At 39.5% G+C, this 19,758-nt stretch overlaps 1 protein-coding gene and 1 long non-coding RNA gene across 3 annotated transcripts in view; one reads left to right on the top strand and one right to left on the bottom strand.

Annotated features, from left to right (window-relative positions):
• Nucleotides 1–19,686, top strand: part of LOC113237123 (sodium-coupled monocarboxylate transporter 1) — a 40,668-nt gene extending 20,982 nt beyond the window's left edge. For both annotated transcript variants that reach the window (XM_026473415.1, XM_026473414.1), the window contains exons 6-14: nt 5,038–5,105; nt 6,039–6,193; nt 6,942–7,185; nt 7,445–7,560; nt 8,488–8,587; nt 9,867–10,037; nt 15,665–15,819; nt 18,006–18,204; nt 18,957–19,686. In XM_026473415.1, the coding sequence (XP_026329200.1) occupies nt 5,038–5,105; nt 6,039–6,193; nt 6,942–7,185; nt 7,445–7,560; nt 8,488–8,587; nt 9,867–10,037; nt 15,665–15,819; nt 18,006–18,204; nt 18,957–19,190 (1,442 nt within the window). In that variant the 3' untranslated portion in view covers nt 19,191–19,686. The remainder of the gene's footprint in view (nt 1–5,037; nt 5,106–6,038; nt 6,194–6,941; nt 7,186–7,444; nt 7,561–8,487; nt 8,588–9,866; nt 10,038–15,664; nt 15,820–18,005; nt 18,205–18,956) is intronic.
• LOC113237125 lies at nt 8,043–19,079 on the bottom strand. Its single transcript, XR_003311010.1, has 3 exons — nt 18,937–19,079; nt 9,856–10,032; nt 8,043–8,567 (listed from the first exon to the last, which is right to left on the bottom strand). It is a non-coding gene; the product is annotated as an uncharacterized LOC113237125 (long non-coding RNA).
• Nucleotides 19,687–19,758: the final 72 nt, after the last annotated feature.

The following is a 19,758-nucleotide window of genomic DNA, read 5'->3' as shown; positions in this document are numbered from 1 at the left end:
TTTATAAAAGTAAGGAATAAAAGATCTCTTTTGAGTGATTGGAACACTGTCACCCACAATCCATTGAAGTGAATACGTGTAATATGTTTAAATGTATTCTGAAACATAATTTTGTGGAATGTTAGTAGCAGTAAAGCGCCTTGTGAAAGAGTTCCTCCATGGAGGTACTGCCGCCTTATCTATTTCTGCCGCCAAGCAGTTTTATGAGCATTGCAGCGTACCGGTTTTGCTGGTGTACAGGCACATGGGACTTTTTTTTATTCTAATGTAGGTATGCATAGGAAATGAAACTATTTTTGTTACTACGGTTTGTTTAAAAAACAAATATAAGTACGCGATTTTAATCTGGAAAAATAGTTTCATTTCCACATGGGACTTGTCAATTTATATCTCAGGGTGACAGGGGCAGTGGCAGTGTCGCTCAGATCTTTGCGATTTTAAGCTCTGAGTAGCACTGCAACTATCATGAACAGATGTTAATACGAGGCGCATAACTTGTTCGTTATGTTTGGTATTATAAAAGCACTTGGTATTATAAAAAAAGACCAATTCTCGTGTCCTTTATCACCATTAACCTATTGGACGTCTCACTTCTGGGCACGGGTCCGCTCTAAGGAGAAGGTTAAGGCCATAATCCGCCGCGTTGACCCAACACTGGTTGGAGATTTCACGTTTCCCAATGGTTGGGAACTTTCTTCGATATGCAAGTTTCATCACGATACCTATCTTTCTTAATCGTTTCAGCGAAAAGTTTTGCTACTAAGCAATCACAAATATACGTAATTTATTAAGATTATAGATAAAGGTCATAGGTAACTACGGCCACAGGGATTCGAATTATCGACCTACGTCAGCTCGAATTTTTTGTCCGTATTATTACGTTTCATTATGCTTGAGTAGAACGGCAAGGACAATTTTCAGAATATTTTTTTTTACTTTAGAGCTATTTGAAAAATTTATATCGTATACTATACGTGTTCTATTTAGTGCAGTTGATATAAAATAAAATCATTGGTATATATAAAGTACCTATTGAACATAACGGTTTTCTTGTAAAATTTCGATGTAAGTTTATGTTTCGTTGCTATCATAAAAATTTTTAGGAATCGTGTTTTCACACCGTATACTAATAATCAGTGTATATCCTCAACTTTACTACATATTTTTTCCAAAGTTACTGATTAAATACTTTCACTCTTATGCGGAATCAACCAAAGTCATTTGAGGTTGTATAGCATCTTGATTGAGAAGCAACTGTTGTTGAACCAAACCACTGAGTTACCCTGCTTTACCCTATTTATAGTTAGCTGAAATTAGTTGCTACATTTTTTCCATAGAAAATATGTAATCGTCAACCCATTTATACCTCCCCCTGCTGGGCACGGGTTCCCTGTCAGGCTAGGGTTTAGGCCTTAGGCCAAGGTCCGCCAATCTGGCCCGGTACGGGATGGGGACTTCACACGTTTTCCGAGGGTCGTGAACCTTCTTTGACGTGCAGGTTTCAACACGATGTTTTCCGTTACCGAAAACCTCATGGTAAATTTCAAATTAAATTTCCTGAATTCCGAGAAACTCCGAGGTGCAAACCCGGATACGAATCCACGGCCTCTGCGTGAGAGACGGTAGGTCAAACCATTAAGCTAGGACGGCTTTTTTTATTAATATTATAATTTTTATATTGAAAATATGTACGTGATACAATGATTGTTTTAAATTGTGTTTTTTGTTCAGCTGTATGAAAAAGTAACAATTCGTCGCCTTACTATATCAAACTCGTATCTTAAAGCACAGAGTTACTGAAATGCAAAAAATTGATTGTATATGGCAGGCTGCCCATTTCCTTCATATTTACACACTAGCTTTCACCTATTCTTAAAGTAATGCATCCAAATTAACACACTTGACAAGAAATTTAAAATAAATAGATCTTTTTGCCATCTCCTGAATAATCACTCTTTGTAAGATACGTGTTTGAGAAAGTAAGGCATCGAATTTGAAAATCCGAATCTTACTCTTGGTATAATAAAGTCAGAAATTATCATACGTAAGAAGTGCTTTTATCACATAAAAATCGTCAAAATAACACGAATTTCTCGAAACAAGGCATGTACTTATATATGTGAAATTTTACAACGCTATTTAAATATAACAAATGTTATAGATAGAGTTGTCATTTTGCAGATCGTCGGGGATTGTGCAATTACGTGTAACTAGCACTGGATTATAAGTGTCAATTTCGGTAATTTAGTAACCAAATCAAATTCGTGTAAATCGTCGTGGCAACCAAATTAGTGTGATTTACGCGAATCAATTAGTATCAGTCCGTAGACAACATAAATTAATGTTTACTGTGCAAAAATGAAAGTCGTAGCCATTGAAATACCAAAGTCCCAATCCCTTTCCTGAAGCAATATGGTTTAGTACAGTTACGCACTTTTACCAATACTACATACGTGGATTTGCACTATGTGACCTTATTAGGTTATGCCAAGGATGCGAAATAATGTCCGTAGATATATAAAAGTGTATCGATTATTACTCAACAAAAAATTACATAAATACGTAATCCGACAACACAATAAGCAATAAAAATTTCACCGGAAAGGTAAAACGTCTAACGTGCATTTGGAATATATTACAGGAGAGCGATTTAAAATATTTTTTTTAATAAAAAGATATTCATATAATATATAATTCAAATTTTATTTGTTATAAAATGTGGAAAACTAAAAATTTTCAGTTTTTCCATATAATAAATAAAATTTTAGTTCTCAGGTTTTCGCGATTGTTACACGTAGGAAATGAAACAAGTTTTTTTTCGGATCTACTAGTCACCTATGATCCCATAGACCTGTAAAGGGCCCGAAACGTTCGTTTGTTTGAAAAAACAAATACACGCGATTTAGATACGAAAGAAAAATAGTAGGTAACATTTAATCAATAAAGGACAATGGCAAACTCCCGTATAAATTTTTCTTGACATAATTTGTATGTTTATGAGAAATATGTGAAAATATAGAGTTCAAATTCCTGAACAAATTTTGTTTTGGGTTTACTATTCTGAGAAGTCAGGAATTAAAGATATTCCAGTTTGAAGTTTCGGAGGTTTTGTGTTACGTAATTGCGTAAAATATATTCGGTGTATTATTATATCAAAATAAACTACAGAAACCTTATCCAGAGTTAATAGAACCTGAATGGTGCCGTAGGCTTGTGACCTGACGAAAGTTCAAAGAAAATTATTTTGTATACTGGTATAGTCAAAAGGCATGAAGTTTGGCCATAACAAAAAAAACTGAGTTAATTAATAACATACCACAGACTATTTGCATTGGAACCCGGTCACAAATTATTTTTTGTGAAACGTGCCATCTATCCCTGATTTTGGAAACTTTTTTGTCAGTTTTACCATTTTCTCGCGTGGCATTTTGGAGAAGAAATTATGGACTATATTTTTTTGTAATGAAGTAGTTAATCTTTTATTAGCTTATTACAAATCGGTGGAATCAGTACATTTAATATTACGTGAACTAAATGTGGACCATATCCATACGTAAGCACTGAAATTCCTTTTTTGAGGGCTAGATGTCGCTCAACGTTAAGAAACCGATAGCTGTAGATATTAGTCCGGTTATATACTAATTATTAGTCATTAGAGTTTCTTTTAAATATGATTTTATTTCCAGGCTTAGACAGCCCGTTATTATAATTTGAAAAACCTAATGAATTTGTTATATTCCAACTTGTAATTAAAAACGCTAACGAATTCTTTCAACTATGATTTTGCCATTGTTCTTTGAATTATGATTTGTTCTCTTAAAAAAAATACTTTAAATCGCTCTCTTCTAAAATTTTCCAAATACACGTTCTAGCGTCTTCATAATAATCGACGCGCAATTAGCCATCTTCTGAAGACTACAATTTCGTAAACATTTAAGTATTCAAGAAGGCTGCTGATGCAAACCTCAGCCTTTTATAAACGTCGACTATTTCTAAGCACGTCTTTTATAACACTAACGTGCACCGTAGCACGTTTATTAGCCCGTTCTTGAAAAGCATCACATACTGAACGAATGCATTTGCACCATTGCACCAACCATTTATGCCAATCATGGCAATCGTAATTCATAAGGTCGCTTATCACGATGTATCATCAACCTTTATGTAATGGATGATTTCATTTTAGTCGCACACGCACCTCTGTAAGAATTTCACAAACGTCATTGCACTATTGCAATTTTCGAGATTGCGAGGCTAATGATTTTGTAAATTATTATAGTTTACAATGACCTATTGTCCTAATGGAAGTTAAAAAAAATATGCATAACATTCTTTATTCATTTGAAAAGATTGGTGTTGGATATTATAACAATACACTTAAAAAGCGGGGTCCGAAATGATCAATAAGTATATTTATTATGTTTGATAATATCATGATACTTGCCTGATTATTATCCGATATATCCTTCTCATGATTTATAGCTTCGTCCCTTTAATTTGTGACTAAAAATGACGAACACTGAGAAAACTAAATAACTAAATGAAAAAAATCTTTGGGAAAACAATTTGTTTGTGACTTTTTGAGATTGCCTTTTCACGCGCTTGGATACGTCTCGGATACAAACATACGGCACGACAGTGTTAGAGGTAGCATTTTATTGTTCCAATTAATTTTATATGAAGGTATATTTATTAACTGATAATAAACATTATAATTATCAGTGATAATTATCACTTCCAATCTTGCCTAAAAGAGTTAAGTAAAACAGAAATAAAGTAAGTGTTATACGAAATGCTATAAACACGAGAAGCAATCTGGTGGTGGCAATCGTAGGTACGATGTTATTGGTGATAAGTAAAATACTACCCAAAGTCAGGGTATCGGCTGCAGAATGGATAGTGTAGAACCAAGATTTGTAAGAATTTGATTTATAATCATTGTAAGAACCTAAATTAGATCTTAAATTAGTTAGAACGACCTAGCACTCAGTGCGACTTAGGCACACATTAATGATTATGCAATTCTGTGATTTACAGTTACGGGCCTAAATACTTATCTAGCAGTCTCGCTGGTGTACGTGGTGTGCATTTTCTACGCTTCGCAGGTTAGTTCCTTTTCCTATCGTTAGGTGACCCTATCATCCGAACAATCGGCGGTACTAATGTATTCTGACGTGTAATTATAACGCAAGACGAGGTTTCTTAACCTCGGTAATGATATTACGAGTATAGTACAATGGTACTTACATTTCCATAGTAGTACTTGGCCGCAAAATCGTATCTTAACAAACACTCTTTCCTAACTCGTTTCAATAAAATTTTTAACTTAGCTACTCTATAGTCCCGAAATAGAGTTGGTAAAGTCAACAAAGGCGTTTTACTTTTGGATAGTTCTTATGATAAGTGACCCAGATATTGTTAACTGTAACTATACTATGCGTAATAATTACAACTTTTTTATAAAAATAAACTGGCGTCAAACGTGTAGGGACTCTTCAATTTGCCAAGTGGGTGAAATTCAATAAACCACCATTTAATTAGCCACTCTTAGAGGTGGAATAGTTTTTTAAATTGAATGTGACCACTACTGATTGGTACCCACCCCTTTCCAACAAAAAAAGGGTTATCAAAATCGGTTCACAAATTGTCAAAGTAATCGCGTAACATACACACAAAGGAAAAAACAGTCGCATTGACAACTTCCTCCGTTTTTTAAGTTGGTTAAAAAAATGGCAGGTACTCAGTTCTAATCGAAATAGTTTGGTCACCCATAAACAAGCTAACAAGTCAACAGCTAGGTGAAGACTGAAAATCTGCAATGCTGAAGTCTTTAAACTTTTTGTCCACGTCACTTAATTGTATGTTCTATTATTTTTGAGTATTGTGTTTCTTATGTCTTGTGGAGAAATAAATGTCTTTTTATTTTATTTTATTTATTTTAAACACGATGAAAGATTAACATGCGCGGAAGCAAAGTAAGACGTCGTTTTTGAGAATTGTACTCTCGTTAGAGCTTACAGTGTGTTATTGCTTGGCAGGGAGGCATGAAAGCAGTGATAATGACAGACACGTTCCAGTCGGCGGTGCTGATTGGATCGCTGGCCGGTGTGCTGGCCATGGCATCAACGCAAGTTGGGGGCCTGCAACACGTCCGGGACCACGCACGACAAACCAACAGATTACATTTCTTCGAGTAATGCATCATTTGCCTATATAATCTATTCCAGAACCTATACACAAACTGTACACTATGTAGGTTTTGAGTATATTAATTTATACCCAAATATACTTATATCATGACCTAACATGTGCAGAATAGGTACATAATATGTTAAGTGAGTTTCTTACTTAGGCCACAAATTCGGAACGGTGTGTGGTGCATTCAAGGTTTGCGTATATTGCGCATCCATTACGCGTAAACATGTGTCTTGTGTTGGATACATCAAACATAAGACACAATGTACGCGCAAATATTGAACGCCCCGCTGAATGCACCACCGTTGCGAATTTGTCGACTTAGTCGCTGCTCACGACACCCACAGTGTACGCATCCATACCATACATCAGGATGGATAAGTTGGGTCAAACGGAAAGACTTCGAAACTGTTATCGTCTTCGAGTGCCAATCTTCCATAACAAATGTGTTCTCGAATGTCAGGTTCAAAACGGCCGTTAATTTGATTCGAACGATGATCACGATCACCTTTTAAATAGCTTTCTTCAAAGTGAAACCTTCCAATCCACGACGAGATTAGTAAAGAACCTGTTATAGTGAAGCAAATTACTTAACATTAACAGCTGTGTAAACAGCCATATATATAATGAATAGACGTTATAAAACTATTTCTTAAATTGCAGCTCGTTTTTGTAAAACTTTTTTATTATCATCAAGAATTAATGGGAGTGAATTGTCTGTTTAAAGTATTTGATTATCATTCTAGTATGAACCCTGACCCTACGGTGAGGCACTCGTTCTGGTCGGTTGTCGTTGGCGGCACCTTGTACTGGACCAGCATGTTCTGCGCCAACCAAGCTTCAGTTCAAAAGTACTTATCAGTGGAACGCATATCCCAAGCGCGCGTAGCGCTATGGGTGTCCGCCATCGGCCTCACTGCCATCTACTCCGTCAATTTCATCACTGGCGCCGTTCTAGCCACGCATTATGCTGATTGTGATCCAATTCAGGTAAACATGTATAGAATTTTAACTTATTAGTATAACAGTCGTGTTTTAAACGCAAAAGACGTTACGGCCTGCTATACTGTACAAAAAATAGTCTGTTTTGCAAGTGTGGCCGCCATTACGACTATGATATTGAATTTGCGTAAACAACATGATGTTTAGAGGCTACGCAATAGCAAGATATACGATTGCAAAAATAACTTGCATTATTTAAAATAACTTTCGATTGGTAGGTTCAGTGAAGAATGTTTGTTTATCTCAGGCTGGAATAATTAACGCGTCGGACCGACTGCTTCCACTGTACGTGGTTCAGCAACTAGGCTCGGCGCGTGGGATGCCCGGGTTCTTCGTTGCTGGCATCTTTGCGGCTAGTCTTGGGTAATGCATAAATTAAGTCTAAATCATCTTTCCTCTCACCGTTACATGGAATTCTAGTTGCGTCCAATTTCATAACAACAAGACAGAGTAAAGTAAAGTCAGTAGGTACTATTACTTCGTCATTATCACTCTTTGCAATAAAAGACTTAAAGTGTGATTTTTGTACACAAAATAAAACACGATAAAAAAACGCTACACGTATAACATATTCAATTCATTATAATTCAAAGCGCGCATCTAACTAAAGGTACTTTTTTGTAAGTGACTACTTACGAACTGTGAATTTGACTCTAAAACGCTTTTTTCCTCACTACAAAAGGAAATTCATTAAAAAAGTGCTTTTGGACTGACACTGAATCCAACTCGAGTTTTGATTGAGGAGCAAAAAAAAAGAAAAATTTAAATCTAATTCAAATATCGGTCTGAATCTGAAGAATATCTACCTACTTTATTATTAAGAACACAATTTGTTTTTGGTTGTAGTTTATAGTTGTATAGTTGTAGGTTGTAGTTTGTTTACTTTTCTTTGAAATAAAAGTATACAATTTTTAAAACGATGTCGTGATTACATATTTTTGAAAAGAACACAAGGTTACATATTTTTGAAATATCTAATGTTTACATATTTTCGAAATATCTAATGTTTACATATTTTCGAAAATAAATGAACGTATACATTTCATTGCACGCGACTGTACACTGTACAACTATTTAGTTATCTCATTTAATTTTCAACGGCAAATGTGTTTACAAAGTTGGAGACCGACAAAATATGGTGGGCAAAAATAGTTGAACACGTGTTAATTAACAATAATTATTAGTATTTTGTATCAGATGCATCATTTCACGCTAAAAATCTGTGTTAATGAGCACAAGGCTGTGTAAACTCGTCTTATGTGTCCTATTTTACGTAATATTTATTGACAGGACTGTAGCATCAGCACTGAATTCCTTAGCCGCCATTGCGTGCCAAGATTTGGCAACAGGACTTCTTGGCATAAGATTACCTGAAAATAAGGGAGCAACAGTAAGTTTCCTTGCTTAATTTCAATTTCAACTCTTTTAATGTCGTTTTTATTTCATTTGGTAACAAAATGTATCTATAATATACAATAGCAATATCTTACGAATTTAGTGCACAAATCTTAGACAACAGGACCTTGTTTTAATATGAGTGTTTTCGAGAAGTATTCACATTATTTGAACAATCAATTCCCGGATCCATATAGAGTTAAATCTAACGGAAATTTTTATCATTATACTTTCGTGCCACCCTGTACAATATACATATTATTCGTGGTATGATTGGAGCGGTTAAGTTTAAAATTTTTAATCAGATTAAATTTTGTTAAAAAATTAATTATATTATTTTTAAGTAATTATGACAATGTGTTCGGCTCACACACTACTCTTGTACTTATTATATGTAATACATGTTAAGTGTTAAGCTGTTGATGAACCAATAAATAAAAAGTATAGTGGTTGCACCCTTACAATTCAATACGTACCTAAAAAGGAAATACTTTAAATGATTTGTCTGCATCTACGCTGCCGTCTTTTTTATAACTAACGCATTTGCATTTTGGTGACGAACGAGATATTGGCACTTAAAGCTTTTTTTAAGAGCCTATGCACACGCCATATTTTATACGCATCGACGACGGCGCCGTAGAGGCTCAAAAAGCAGATTGTTGCGTTTATATCGATTCAAACGCGATACAGACGAGCGCGAGAAGCGCATTCGAAAATCGCGTGGCAAGCAAGAAGCTTACCTATATATTCCACTGGAGTTTACACTTAGTATTTTTATTTTTTTTATTTCTTGCGGTTGCTTTATTTAAAAAACTAACTTAAAATAACCAACGAAACTAAAATTAAAACTATCCCTTAGCAAAATGCGCGACGACAGTGCGTCTGCGGCGCGTATATGCGCAGATAATTTGTGAATGTGTCGCTGCGACTGCATCGCGTTGGAAGCGCGTCATCTGCGCGTCGTCGGCGCGTGTAAAATACACCGTGTGCATAGGCTCTCTCTGGCAATTACACTAATTTTGCCTAACAATAAAATTGAAACTTTGTAGAGGATCTCGTTTCGTAGATTCCAGAAGTAAATAACTCAAATTCACTAAAAATGTTATTTATGTTATTAATGTTAGTTATGATAAGGAGGGCAGTGCGTGCCTACGTCTATATTTTATAATAAAATTGAAGTACTTGATCAGTGTCTGTATTTTGTACCTTCCATACAATTTTATTATTTATTTGTAAGATTTAACCTTGTATATTTTAACTAACCTTCGTATCAGATAGCACGATGGGTGTGCCTGGCATTCGGTGCGTTGTCATTCGCGCTGGTCTTCTTGGTGGAACGACTAGGGCCTGTTCTACAGCTCGCATTGTCGTTCAACGGCATGGCGGGTGGAGTGTCTCTTGGACTCTTCAGTTTGGGCATGCTGTTCCCGTGGGCTAACGCTAAGGTAGGTTTTGTACGAACTCATTAGCTTCAAAAGCCATCCCGAAATCTCCTTTGAAATATATCAAATACCGCATAAATCTGACACAACCACGGTTACCGGATTCATTCCAATGACGGTTCGATTCCCTGTAGGGCTAATTTTTGGAAATGAACTTTCTTAAACCTATTCTGGTCGGGGTGCCCAGGAGTGAATTCTGTTGACCTGGTACCTTTTTTTTATAATATCAAGTGACGGGACAAACAAGTTGTGCACCCGATGATAAGCTACACGCCTGTCCATAACAGTTGTAATGCCACTCAGAGCTTTAAATCGCAAAGATCTGAAGGGTACTGCCACTACGCCCGTCACCCTGAGACAAAAATTGACAAATCTCACGTGCCTGTAATTTCACCAGCACCCTTACCCTTCAAAACTGGAACGTAGTACTCCTGACATTACTGCTTGGCGGCAGAAATAGGCAAGTCCCACTCATAGTGCAGGGAATTCCCTAGTTTGAGGCCAGGGTAATTGGTTTTGTGGCACATTTATTTCTGTCTTTTTTTACCCTGCCCTGGCTCAGTGCAAATTATGAATTTCATTCACTTGAAAAGGTTTACGCGCTTTCACCAACGATGTTTCCCTTCATCATTAAAGCAATTTATTATTAACCATACCTAAATGAAATCCGTGTCCAAGGGTTGATAATCCAGACAGAGGTACATACATATATACTTATTATTACGAGTTATGAAACCAATAAAGCGTTATTCAATCTGAAGTTAAAGTGCTCAGCAAATCATTAATATTCGATAACAGATTGACACGGTTTAGCCGTGATAAACGGCAGCGCGTGCGCATGGCGTAACTGTCGAGGCGACTCTCCATGATTGGCTTACATCCAATTATATCGCCATATGTGTATCCGTTGAATGAACCAAATACCTAACAAACTGTCCCTTTCAATCTTGAAAAAGTCTTATAAATTCCCGAAAATGATAAAGATATTAAAAAGAATTTTGGGGAATTGTAACTGTAGCGAGTAACATTTATTATTAATATAAAGGCGGTGAGTGCCAAATAATATTGTACGGTGGCGGGTATTCGGGTGTAGATGAATAAATCGGTCAGTCGCTAACTCCGGACTTTCATTGACGTTGCACTGGCGCTGAGGACGGGATTTTTTTTTCTTTCGACAAAGTAATACCACGCGTGCTAATTTAAAGTCGACACCATGCCAATCGGGAAAATAGAACCTTTCACCTTAAGTTCTAAACAGTGGCCCGGCGTATGTTCGACGTGTAAATCAATTTATTTTGTTGAACGACATAAAGGAAGAGTTAAAAGTGTCAATGTTAATAACGGTCGTGGGTGAAGCTACATATTCACTAATGTGTGATCTGTGTTCACCGAGCTTCCCGGAGGATAAAAAATACGACGAATTGGTGCAGCTAGTGACGAAACATCTAGAACCGCAGCGGTCAGAGATCGCGGAACGACACGTGTTCAGATTGCGTAGGCAGCGCACCGGGGAGCCGCTCATGGAGTATTTGCAAGCTTTGAAACATTTGGCCTCCACGTGCAATTTCGGACGGTGCCAGAAATGCTCGTCGCTGGAAGAAAATTTGCGAGATCAGTTCGTTTCCGGCCTGACGAGCGAGACCATGCGTTCCAGAATATTCGCAGAGAAAGAGATCAAATACAAAGAAGCGGTGGAGTTGGCCCTGGCTCTGGAGTCCGCAGAGAAGCACGCGGAGGTGAGCGGCACTACGGCGCCGTCGACGACCTCAGGTGCGAGCGGGGACGCGAGCGAAGGCCTGCATTTCACACGCGGAGGCCGCATTCGCGGCGGCGGCAGGAGGACGAGCACGGGCGCAGGCGCGAGCAGAGGCGCGGGCGGGGGTGCGGGCGCAGGCGTTTACGGAGGCGCGGGCGCGGTTTTCGATCCGAGCGGTGGCGCGGGCGGCGGGGTGCCGCCGGCGCAGGCCTGCTGGAGGTGTGGCCGGGCGCATCGGGCAGACCGATGTCGGTTTAGTAATTATAATTGTGATGAGTGTAAACAAAGAGGGCACTTAAAAGTGATGTGTAAACGACAAAGTGGTAGTGGTCGAGTGACGGGTCGACAGAATTATGTGAGTGGTGAGGAGGACGAATCGGACGAGCTATATAACATCGAGGTGGCCGCGAAAGGTAACAGGCCTTATTTTGTTCAGATAGGTATGGACAGTTATAAGATTGAATGTGAAATCGATACCGGAAGCCGCATTTCGGCAATAAGTGATGAATTGTATAGCCGCATATTTTCTCATAAAATTATCAAACCGCACAATTCCATTTTACGCTGCTACTCCGGTTCACAAATCGAGTCGCTCGGGTATATTGAGGTAGATGTAAACTTAAAAGATATTAGCGTAAAATCGTTGCCATTGTTTATAATCAAAGGCGGTTCGCGTCCATTATTAGGACGAGAATGGATGCGAGCGCTTAAGATAACTCAAATAAATATCAATGAAATTATTGACAACGATATTGTGGACCGTTTGAGTAGAGAATACCCGGAAGTGTTTACGGAAAAATTGGGTACATGTAAGCGAGCTATTCGATTACAGCTGTCAGATGTCGAACCGGTGTACGTACGTGCGCGACCAGTGCCACTGGCGCTGCGCGCACGCGTCGAGCGCGAGCTCGCGCGGCTCGAGGCCGACGGCACCATTTTTCGCGTGGAGTATTCCGACTTCGGAACGCCCATTGTGCCGGTAGTGAAACGGAATGGAGAAATACGTGTTTGCGGGGATTATAAAATCACCATCAATCCGAAACTAAAACGAGATTTCTATCCTTTGCCGCGTATTGACGAGTTGTTTGCGAATCTAAGTGGAGGAGAGAGGTTTACGAAAATAGACCTTAAGCACGCTTACGAACAGTGCATGCTTACGGAGGACTCGCAACCGTACACAGCTATAACTACGCACATAGGGACTTTCGTTTATCGTCGCACACCGTACGGTCTGTCCTGTATACCGGAAAAATTCCAAAAAATTATGGAAGAGACCCTACGCGGGGTACCCGGTTGTGTTGTATTTTTGGATGATATCTGTGTAACGGGAACAAACACGCAAAATCACTTAAGAAATCTGAGGGCTGTACTCGAAAGGTTACGCGATATGGGAATGACAATAAAATTAAACAAGTGTTTATTTTTACAAAAATGTGTAAAATATTTAGGGTTTATTATTGATAAGGAAGGCTTACGGCCGGACCCGTCCAAGCTCAAAGCCATCTCCAGTGCACCTCAGCCAAAAAACGTAACTGAACTTAAAAGTTTTTTGGGTATGTTAAATTATTACGGTAAATTTATTCCGAATTTAAGCACCTTATTACATCCATTACATGGTTTATTAAGAAAGGAGGTTAGCTGGGAATGGAATTCAGCTTGTGAAGAGGCATTTAAGGAAGCTAAGCGGATCCTCCTGAGTGAGCGGGTCTTGGCGCATTACCAAGAGGGCTTGCCGCTCGTGCTGTCGGTGGACAGTAGCGCGTACGGACTTGGGGCGTTGCTGGCGCACCGTTACACCGACGGCAGCGAGCGGCCAGTGAGCTATGTGTCACGCACCCTCACCGCCACGGAGCAAAACTATAGCCAGTTGGATAAGGAAGCGCTCGCGATGTTTTTTGGCGTGACTAAACACCATCAGTACTTGTTTGGTAGGCGTTTTACTTTGAGAACTGACCACCAACCGTTGACTCATATCTTTGGGGTTAAAGGTGGAATCCCTCAAACCGCTGCCAGTCGATTGCAACGATGGGCGACAAGGTTGGCAGCTTATGATTTTAATGTAGAATTTGTACGTTCCGCGGATAACGGACCGGCAGATGCATTGTCGCGTTTACCACTACCTCAGGAGGGTCGCTCATTAGAGACTATGAGTTATATGAATTTAATTGAAGAGTCTTTTCCGATTAGTTTTAAGGACATCGCTAAAGAAACTGAAAAAAATAGCCTATTATGTAAAGTGAAAGGTTATGTAATGTTCGGGTGGCCGTCGTCTGTGAAGAGCGACGATGAGAAACCTTTTTTCGCTAGGAAACAGGAATTGGTGGTCGAGTTAGGGTGTTTGATTTATAAATACCGAATCGTGGTGCCCCCCTTATTACAAAAACAAGTACTAAATGAAGTACATGAGGGGCATCTAGGAATAAACAAAATGAAAAATTTAGCCCGCAATTATGTGTATTGGCCTTCAATAGACACAGACATTGAGGAGTTGTGCCGCGCATGTGAGGCATGCGGTGCAGTCCGGGACGCCGCGCCGCACGCACCTCTCCACCCGTGGGAGTTTCCTTTACATCCGTGGCAGCGGTTGCATGCGGATTTCGCGGATTGTGCCGGCAGACGTTATCTCATAGTAGTAGACGCCAACTCTAAATGGATAGAAGTAATAGAAATGCGCAGTACGGAGGCGGGAGCGACGACCGCCGCATTTAGGGGTATTTTTGCACGTTTCGGTTTGCCGTCGCAGCTAGTCACAGACAACGGCCCACCGTTTTTCTCTCGCGAATTTAAATTGTTTTGTGAAAAGAATTGTATAAGACACGTGACCACGGCTCCTTACAGACCGCAGGGCAACGGCGCCGCAGAAAATGCGGTAAAGACGGTAAAGAAGGCGATCAAAAGAGCCCTATACGAGGGCGAGAACGTCTCGACGGCTCTTAATAAATTTTTATTTCAATATCGAATTTGTGAACACGCGACGACGGGCGTGTCTCCGGCTATGGCATTACAAGGGCGGCGACTGCGCGGGCGCCTCGACGCGCTGCGGCCCGACGTGTCTAGCGCGGTGCACGCCGCCCAACGGCGACAGGGAAGCGGCGCCCGGGGCACCGTCGCACCGCGTCTCGTCCACGGGGACGAAGTGCTAGCGCGAGATTACACCGCGGGGGGAAAAAAGTGGGCCGCGGGCAAAGTCGTGAGCGATACGGGACCGGTCTCATACAAAGTGGACGTGGGAAACGGGCGAGAGTGGCGCCGCCACATCGATCAGTTGATTCCGATGAACAACAAACAAAATCGGCATTCGTTGTCCAGGGCGGATCTAGTGTCCCGTAGCGAAGGGACACCTCGGGCGTCTGAAACGGAGGAGGCCCAGTCGGCGCCGGCTACCGCGGGGCCGCCGCTGCCGCCGCCGCCTGACGCGTCCGCCCGCACCATACGTGCATATAATCGGGCTCAGCGAGCTAGGGCTAAAGATGCTGGGGATGTTAATTAGTATAGTTAGTTTTATGAGATGGTAGCATTAATGATTGTAATTAGATTATAGTTAAGTTTCGTGTATTTAAAAGGGGAGAAGATGTAGCGAGTAACATTTATTATTAATATAAAGGCGGTGAGTGCCAAATAATATTGTACGGTGGCGGGTATTCGGGTGTAGATGAATAAATCGGTCAGTCGCTAACTCCGGACTTTCATTGACGTTGCAGTAACAATTTGTACACCAGTAGGTATGACACCCCGAGATCCACGTACGTAAGAAAATCTAAATATCCAAAGTCCTTGACGAAAATTTAGTGTTGTTATAGTTAACTTTGTCAAATATGTTAATTGTTCTTTCCCGATTGAATCAGTATCGTAATCAATAATTTTGATATTTCAGGGGGCAGTTGCTGGTGGAGTCTTCGGACTTCTGCTGGTGGTAGCAGCAGGCGGAGGAGCCCAAATGGCTCAAATCGCTATGCCGCAGCTGGCGACCTCGGTCAAGGGCTGCCCAGCTTCTTTCAACTTGACTTCGCAAATGATAATCACTACCACGTAAGAAAACAAGTTATAAACTATTTATTATACAGTACGTCGAGTCACAGATTGTCAAATTATGAGTTATGAATTATGAAACGAAGGTGTCCAAAATTGTACCTTACGTCATTCACACAATGTTCAAATTTGATGTTTATATATGCTAACAAACTGGAATTTGTGTTGGGAGTATAACTTATCTCGAAAAGCTAAAAATTTCGTAATTAACATTTGTTTCCCTAAAAAAACCACTATCGCTCGCAATAAATGTACACCTACTACATCGTTGACTTTTAACTGATATTGTTTTTATAAGATTTTTGCATTTGTATAAAATTAATTAATTTCTGGATAGCTTTCAAAATCGGTCTTGGAAGACAATTTAAAAAAGGTAGAAAAACTGGTTTTAGAAAACAGAAACAACATTTAGTCGAAGGGGGTCCTAATCCATTCAATCCATTTTAACAGATTAATTGGGATATAAAAATTACAAACAAGATGGGCTGGAAGGACGACTGTTTAACCAACGAAAACAAAAAGCGGCGGGAATTAGGACATTTCAAAGAGTACCTAATATTGAAATATTCCATCGTGATCCGGATCTATTTATTTTATCGTCGTGATGCCACTTGAAGATATGTTGGCCCACATTTTTATCCCGAAACCAAGAAAGAAACCATATCTTGTAAACGATCTCTACGCTACTGAAGAAATTTTAATTGTTCCTTTCGCCCCCTCTTGTATTTTGATACTAAAGAAATCCTTTTTATTGATTACAATCGACCCCTCCTACGTAAAATATCGTATGTCGAAATCGCCAAGTTTACAGGGGAGCGTTTTAAAGTTTTGAATTCACTGAAATGGGCATAACACGTGACTTTAGCATTTCTCAGTTTTATTCGGAAAAGCTCGTTACTTTAAAACTCGTTCTCGAATAAAACTGAGAAATGCTAAATTCACGTGTTATGCTTATTTCAGTGAATCCAGAACTTTAAAACGCTCCCCTGTAAACTTGGCAATTTCGACATACGATACTTTACGTAGGAGGGGTCGACATGTAAAAAGGACAGACGATTACTGCACCCTATTACCTATGCAGATTTAATCTACAATTTTTAAAAGGCCTGATTCATGCACGATTAAAAAAAATATTATGGAAACCGTAAATGGGGTTGCCACGATGAAAAAAATGGTGCTCTTTTCGCTTCGGCTCAAGCCGATTCCGTCCATAGATCAGAAGTTGCGCTTAAGGCAACCCGCAATGCTGGATTTGATATTCTTGACCACCCATTATACACGGGACTTAAACCCTGGTGATTTTCACTCCCCTAGTCTAAAGGAATATATACGTGGAACAAACTTTGACAATGATGGCGAAATTATGGCTGCCATAAAATAATTGAATTCGATTAAACGTGGTGCTATAAAAAAACGTGATTTGGTCAGTCGTTTATTCGATCACTAACAGAATAATCTAACATTTATTGTAACATTTACATGTTAATCGCCCGCCCAATGAATTTCGATCTTAGGTAGGGAACTCTAGATACAAGGAGTGATTTGGAGAGGTTAACTTATGTACTTTTTTCCACTGTACCACTAGAATTACTTTAATTTTTAGAAAAAGTGGTCTACCACTTAATATATATAAATAAAGGGATATTCGAGAAACGGTATTCTAAATGTATCGAATTAAAAGCAGACTACGTGAAAATAAAATATTTTTTCTTGTATGTACTTTTGTAGTTATTCTAAGAACATTTTTATTCATGTGGTATTGTCATGGTATTATCTATCATTAAGTATATTTTTATTATATTTGTGTAACTGGACGAATAAGTCATGCGCCTGATATAAGCGACATGCCAGTCCATAAAGTTGCAGTGCCGCACAGAGCTTTAAATCGCATAGATCTGGGCCATTGTCACTGCTCCCGTCACCCTGAGACACAAGTTAAGAGTTCCATGCGCCTGTCATTTCACCAGCACCCTTACCCATCTAAACCGGAACGCAGTAATGCTTACATTACTGCTTGGCGGCAGAAATAAGTAAGCTGGCGGTACTTCCCTGGACCAATTCATTCACAAAAAGCTCTACTGCTACGACTACTGTTAGTGACGATTGGTTGATATAATAAAATTGCTATAATAATTATAAAACCAATAACTACTCAGAAACTACTAAAGACGGCTCCTCGGTTACAGAGAAAACCACGACGGAGCTGTGTTCTGGTTATTCAGAGTGTCGTATCTCTGGTACTCTGGGATAGGATGCGTTGCGACTCTTCTGGCCGGGCTGATCGTGTCCGTAGCAACGGGTGTCACAGATCCCTCACAAGTTCCCATAGATCTAATCTCTCCACCCGTTGTCACTTTACTCAACTCACTACCTAATAAAATTAAGGTAAGAATAAGGCTCAATTTATATTGCGACGGAACGTGACGGAAGCGAATTTTTGTAACATAGCATAATGAACTTTATGATAAATTGTGTAACGTACAAACTAGATACAAGCCAAAACCTTCCGCAGAATGCGCGAAAAATGAGACAAAAATTCGCTTCCTTTCCGTTCCGCCGCAATAAAAATTGAGCCTTATGAAGCACATAACGAGCACTTCATACAGAGCGCGGCGCGGTTTTCTCGTCTATTTCAACCGCGCCAAGACCGATGTATGGAGCTTATACCTAAACGTGGGGGTCTACTCTCGATCTCCGGCCGACATCCGTCCGAAACAATTACTGCCAAATAAGCAATACTTGACCAAATGAAAAGACGCGTGATGCGAATGAAGCTTCATACTGGATACTTCTCTTTTAATTTTGTCGGATATTACTTATTTGACAGTAATTGTTTCGGACAGATGTCGGACGGAGATCGAGAGTAGCGCCCCTGGTGTATGCTATACGGAATGTTTTTTTTTTTTATAATACCAAGTGACAGGACGAATAAGTCGTGCCCCTGGTGGTAAGCGACACGTCTATCCATAACAGTTGCAGTGCCACTCAGAGCTTTAAATCGCAAAATTCTTAGAGGGCACTGTCACTGTGCCCGTCACCCTGAAACAAAAGCTGAAAGTCCCAAAATGTATTTGTAAGCATTTGAATATAACTGTTAATTGTAATATAAGTACTTACTTAGTATATTTGTATGACAGAAAATGCTGAAGGTTCCCATGCGATTTGGTTCTGAACGGCGACGCAGTTCAAGCATACGACCTCCTGGCGTATTTGATGACAAAGACACGAGACGACGACGACGACTCTCCGAGATGGCAGGTGGCGTGTTCTACAGTGATACGGGAATCACTTGCGGCCATGAGAACCTAGCGCTAGGCCTCGAATCAGAGAAACCTCAGCCAGAAGAACGCAACTTACATACAAGGTTTTAATACGTGTACTACCGCAGTATACAAAGACTGATATTACGTGAACTGCCACATTGCACTTGGTTCGACTATGAAATTGCTATCAGCTTTACAGGCCCAGGAACTAATATGCGGAACGACACGCATTAACGATTAGCGCATGAAGAGGCAATAATTCCGTTACAAAAAGCTGCAACGCTGCCGCTGACTGCAAATACACAATCGTTAAGTACTCTGTGGTACAGTCTATGTAAATGCAAATTGAAAAATCAGCATCTAATCAGTCAAAGCAACTACAACCAAAGACATCCCAACGATAAATAAAAATTTAATAAGATGTAGAATTAGATCTAGTGGCTTTTATGTAAAATAATTGTAGATCATAAGAGTATATGTTAGTTACCGAAAATGTACATACGATATTGAACCTCGTACTTATATTTTCAAACTGCACTAATTAAAGTTTTATAACCATGACTTCCGATGCATGACTTAGTGAGTTTAATAATAAATTGTAATCTATGTTAGTTTCTGTTTATATGTACTTAATTGTATTCATATCCATATATTAAATGACGTATTGTAATGTAAA

The sequence above is a fragment of the Hyposmocoma kahamanoa genome, unplaced genomic scaffold, assembly GCF_003589595.1.
Source record: "Hyposmocoma kahamanoa isolate Upper Pololo Valley unplaced genomic scaffold, ASM358959v1 93, whole genome shotgun sequence".
NCBI classification, from domain to species: Eukaryota; Metazoa; Arthropoda; class Insecta; order Lepidoptera; family Cosmopterigidae; genus Hyposmocoma; species Hyposmocoma kahamanoa.
The sequence above is the reverse complement of the archived record's forward strand: the minus strand, read 5'-3'. Positions and strand labels throughout refer to the sequence as shown.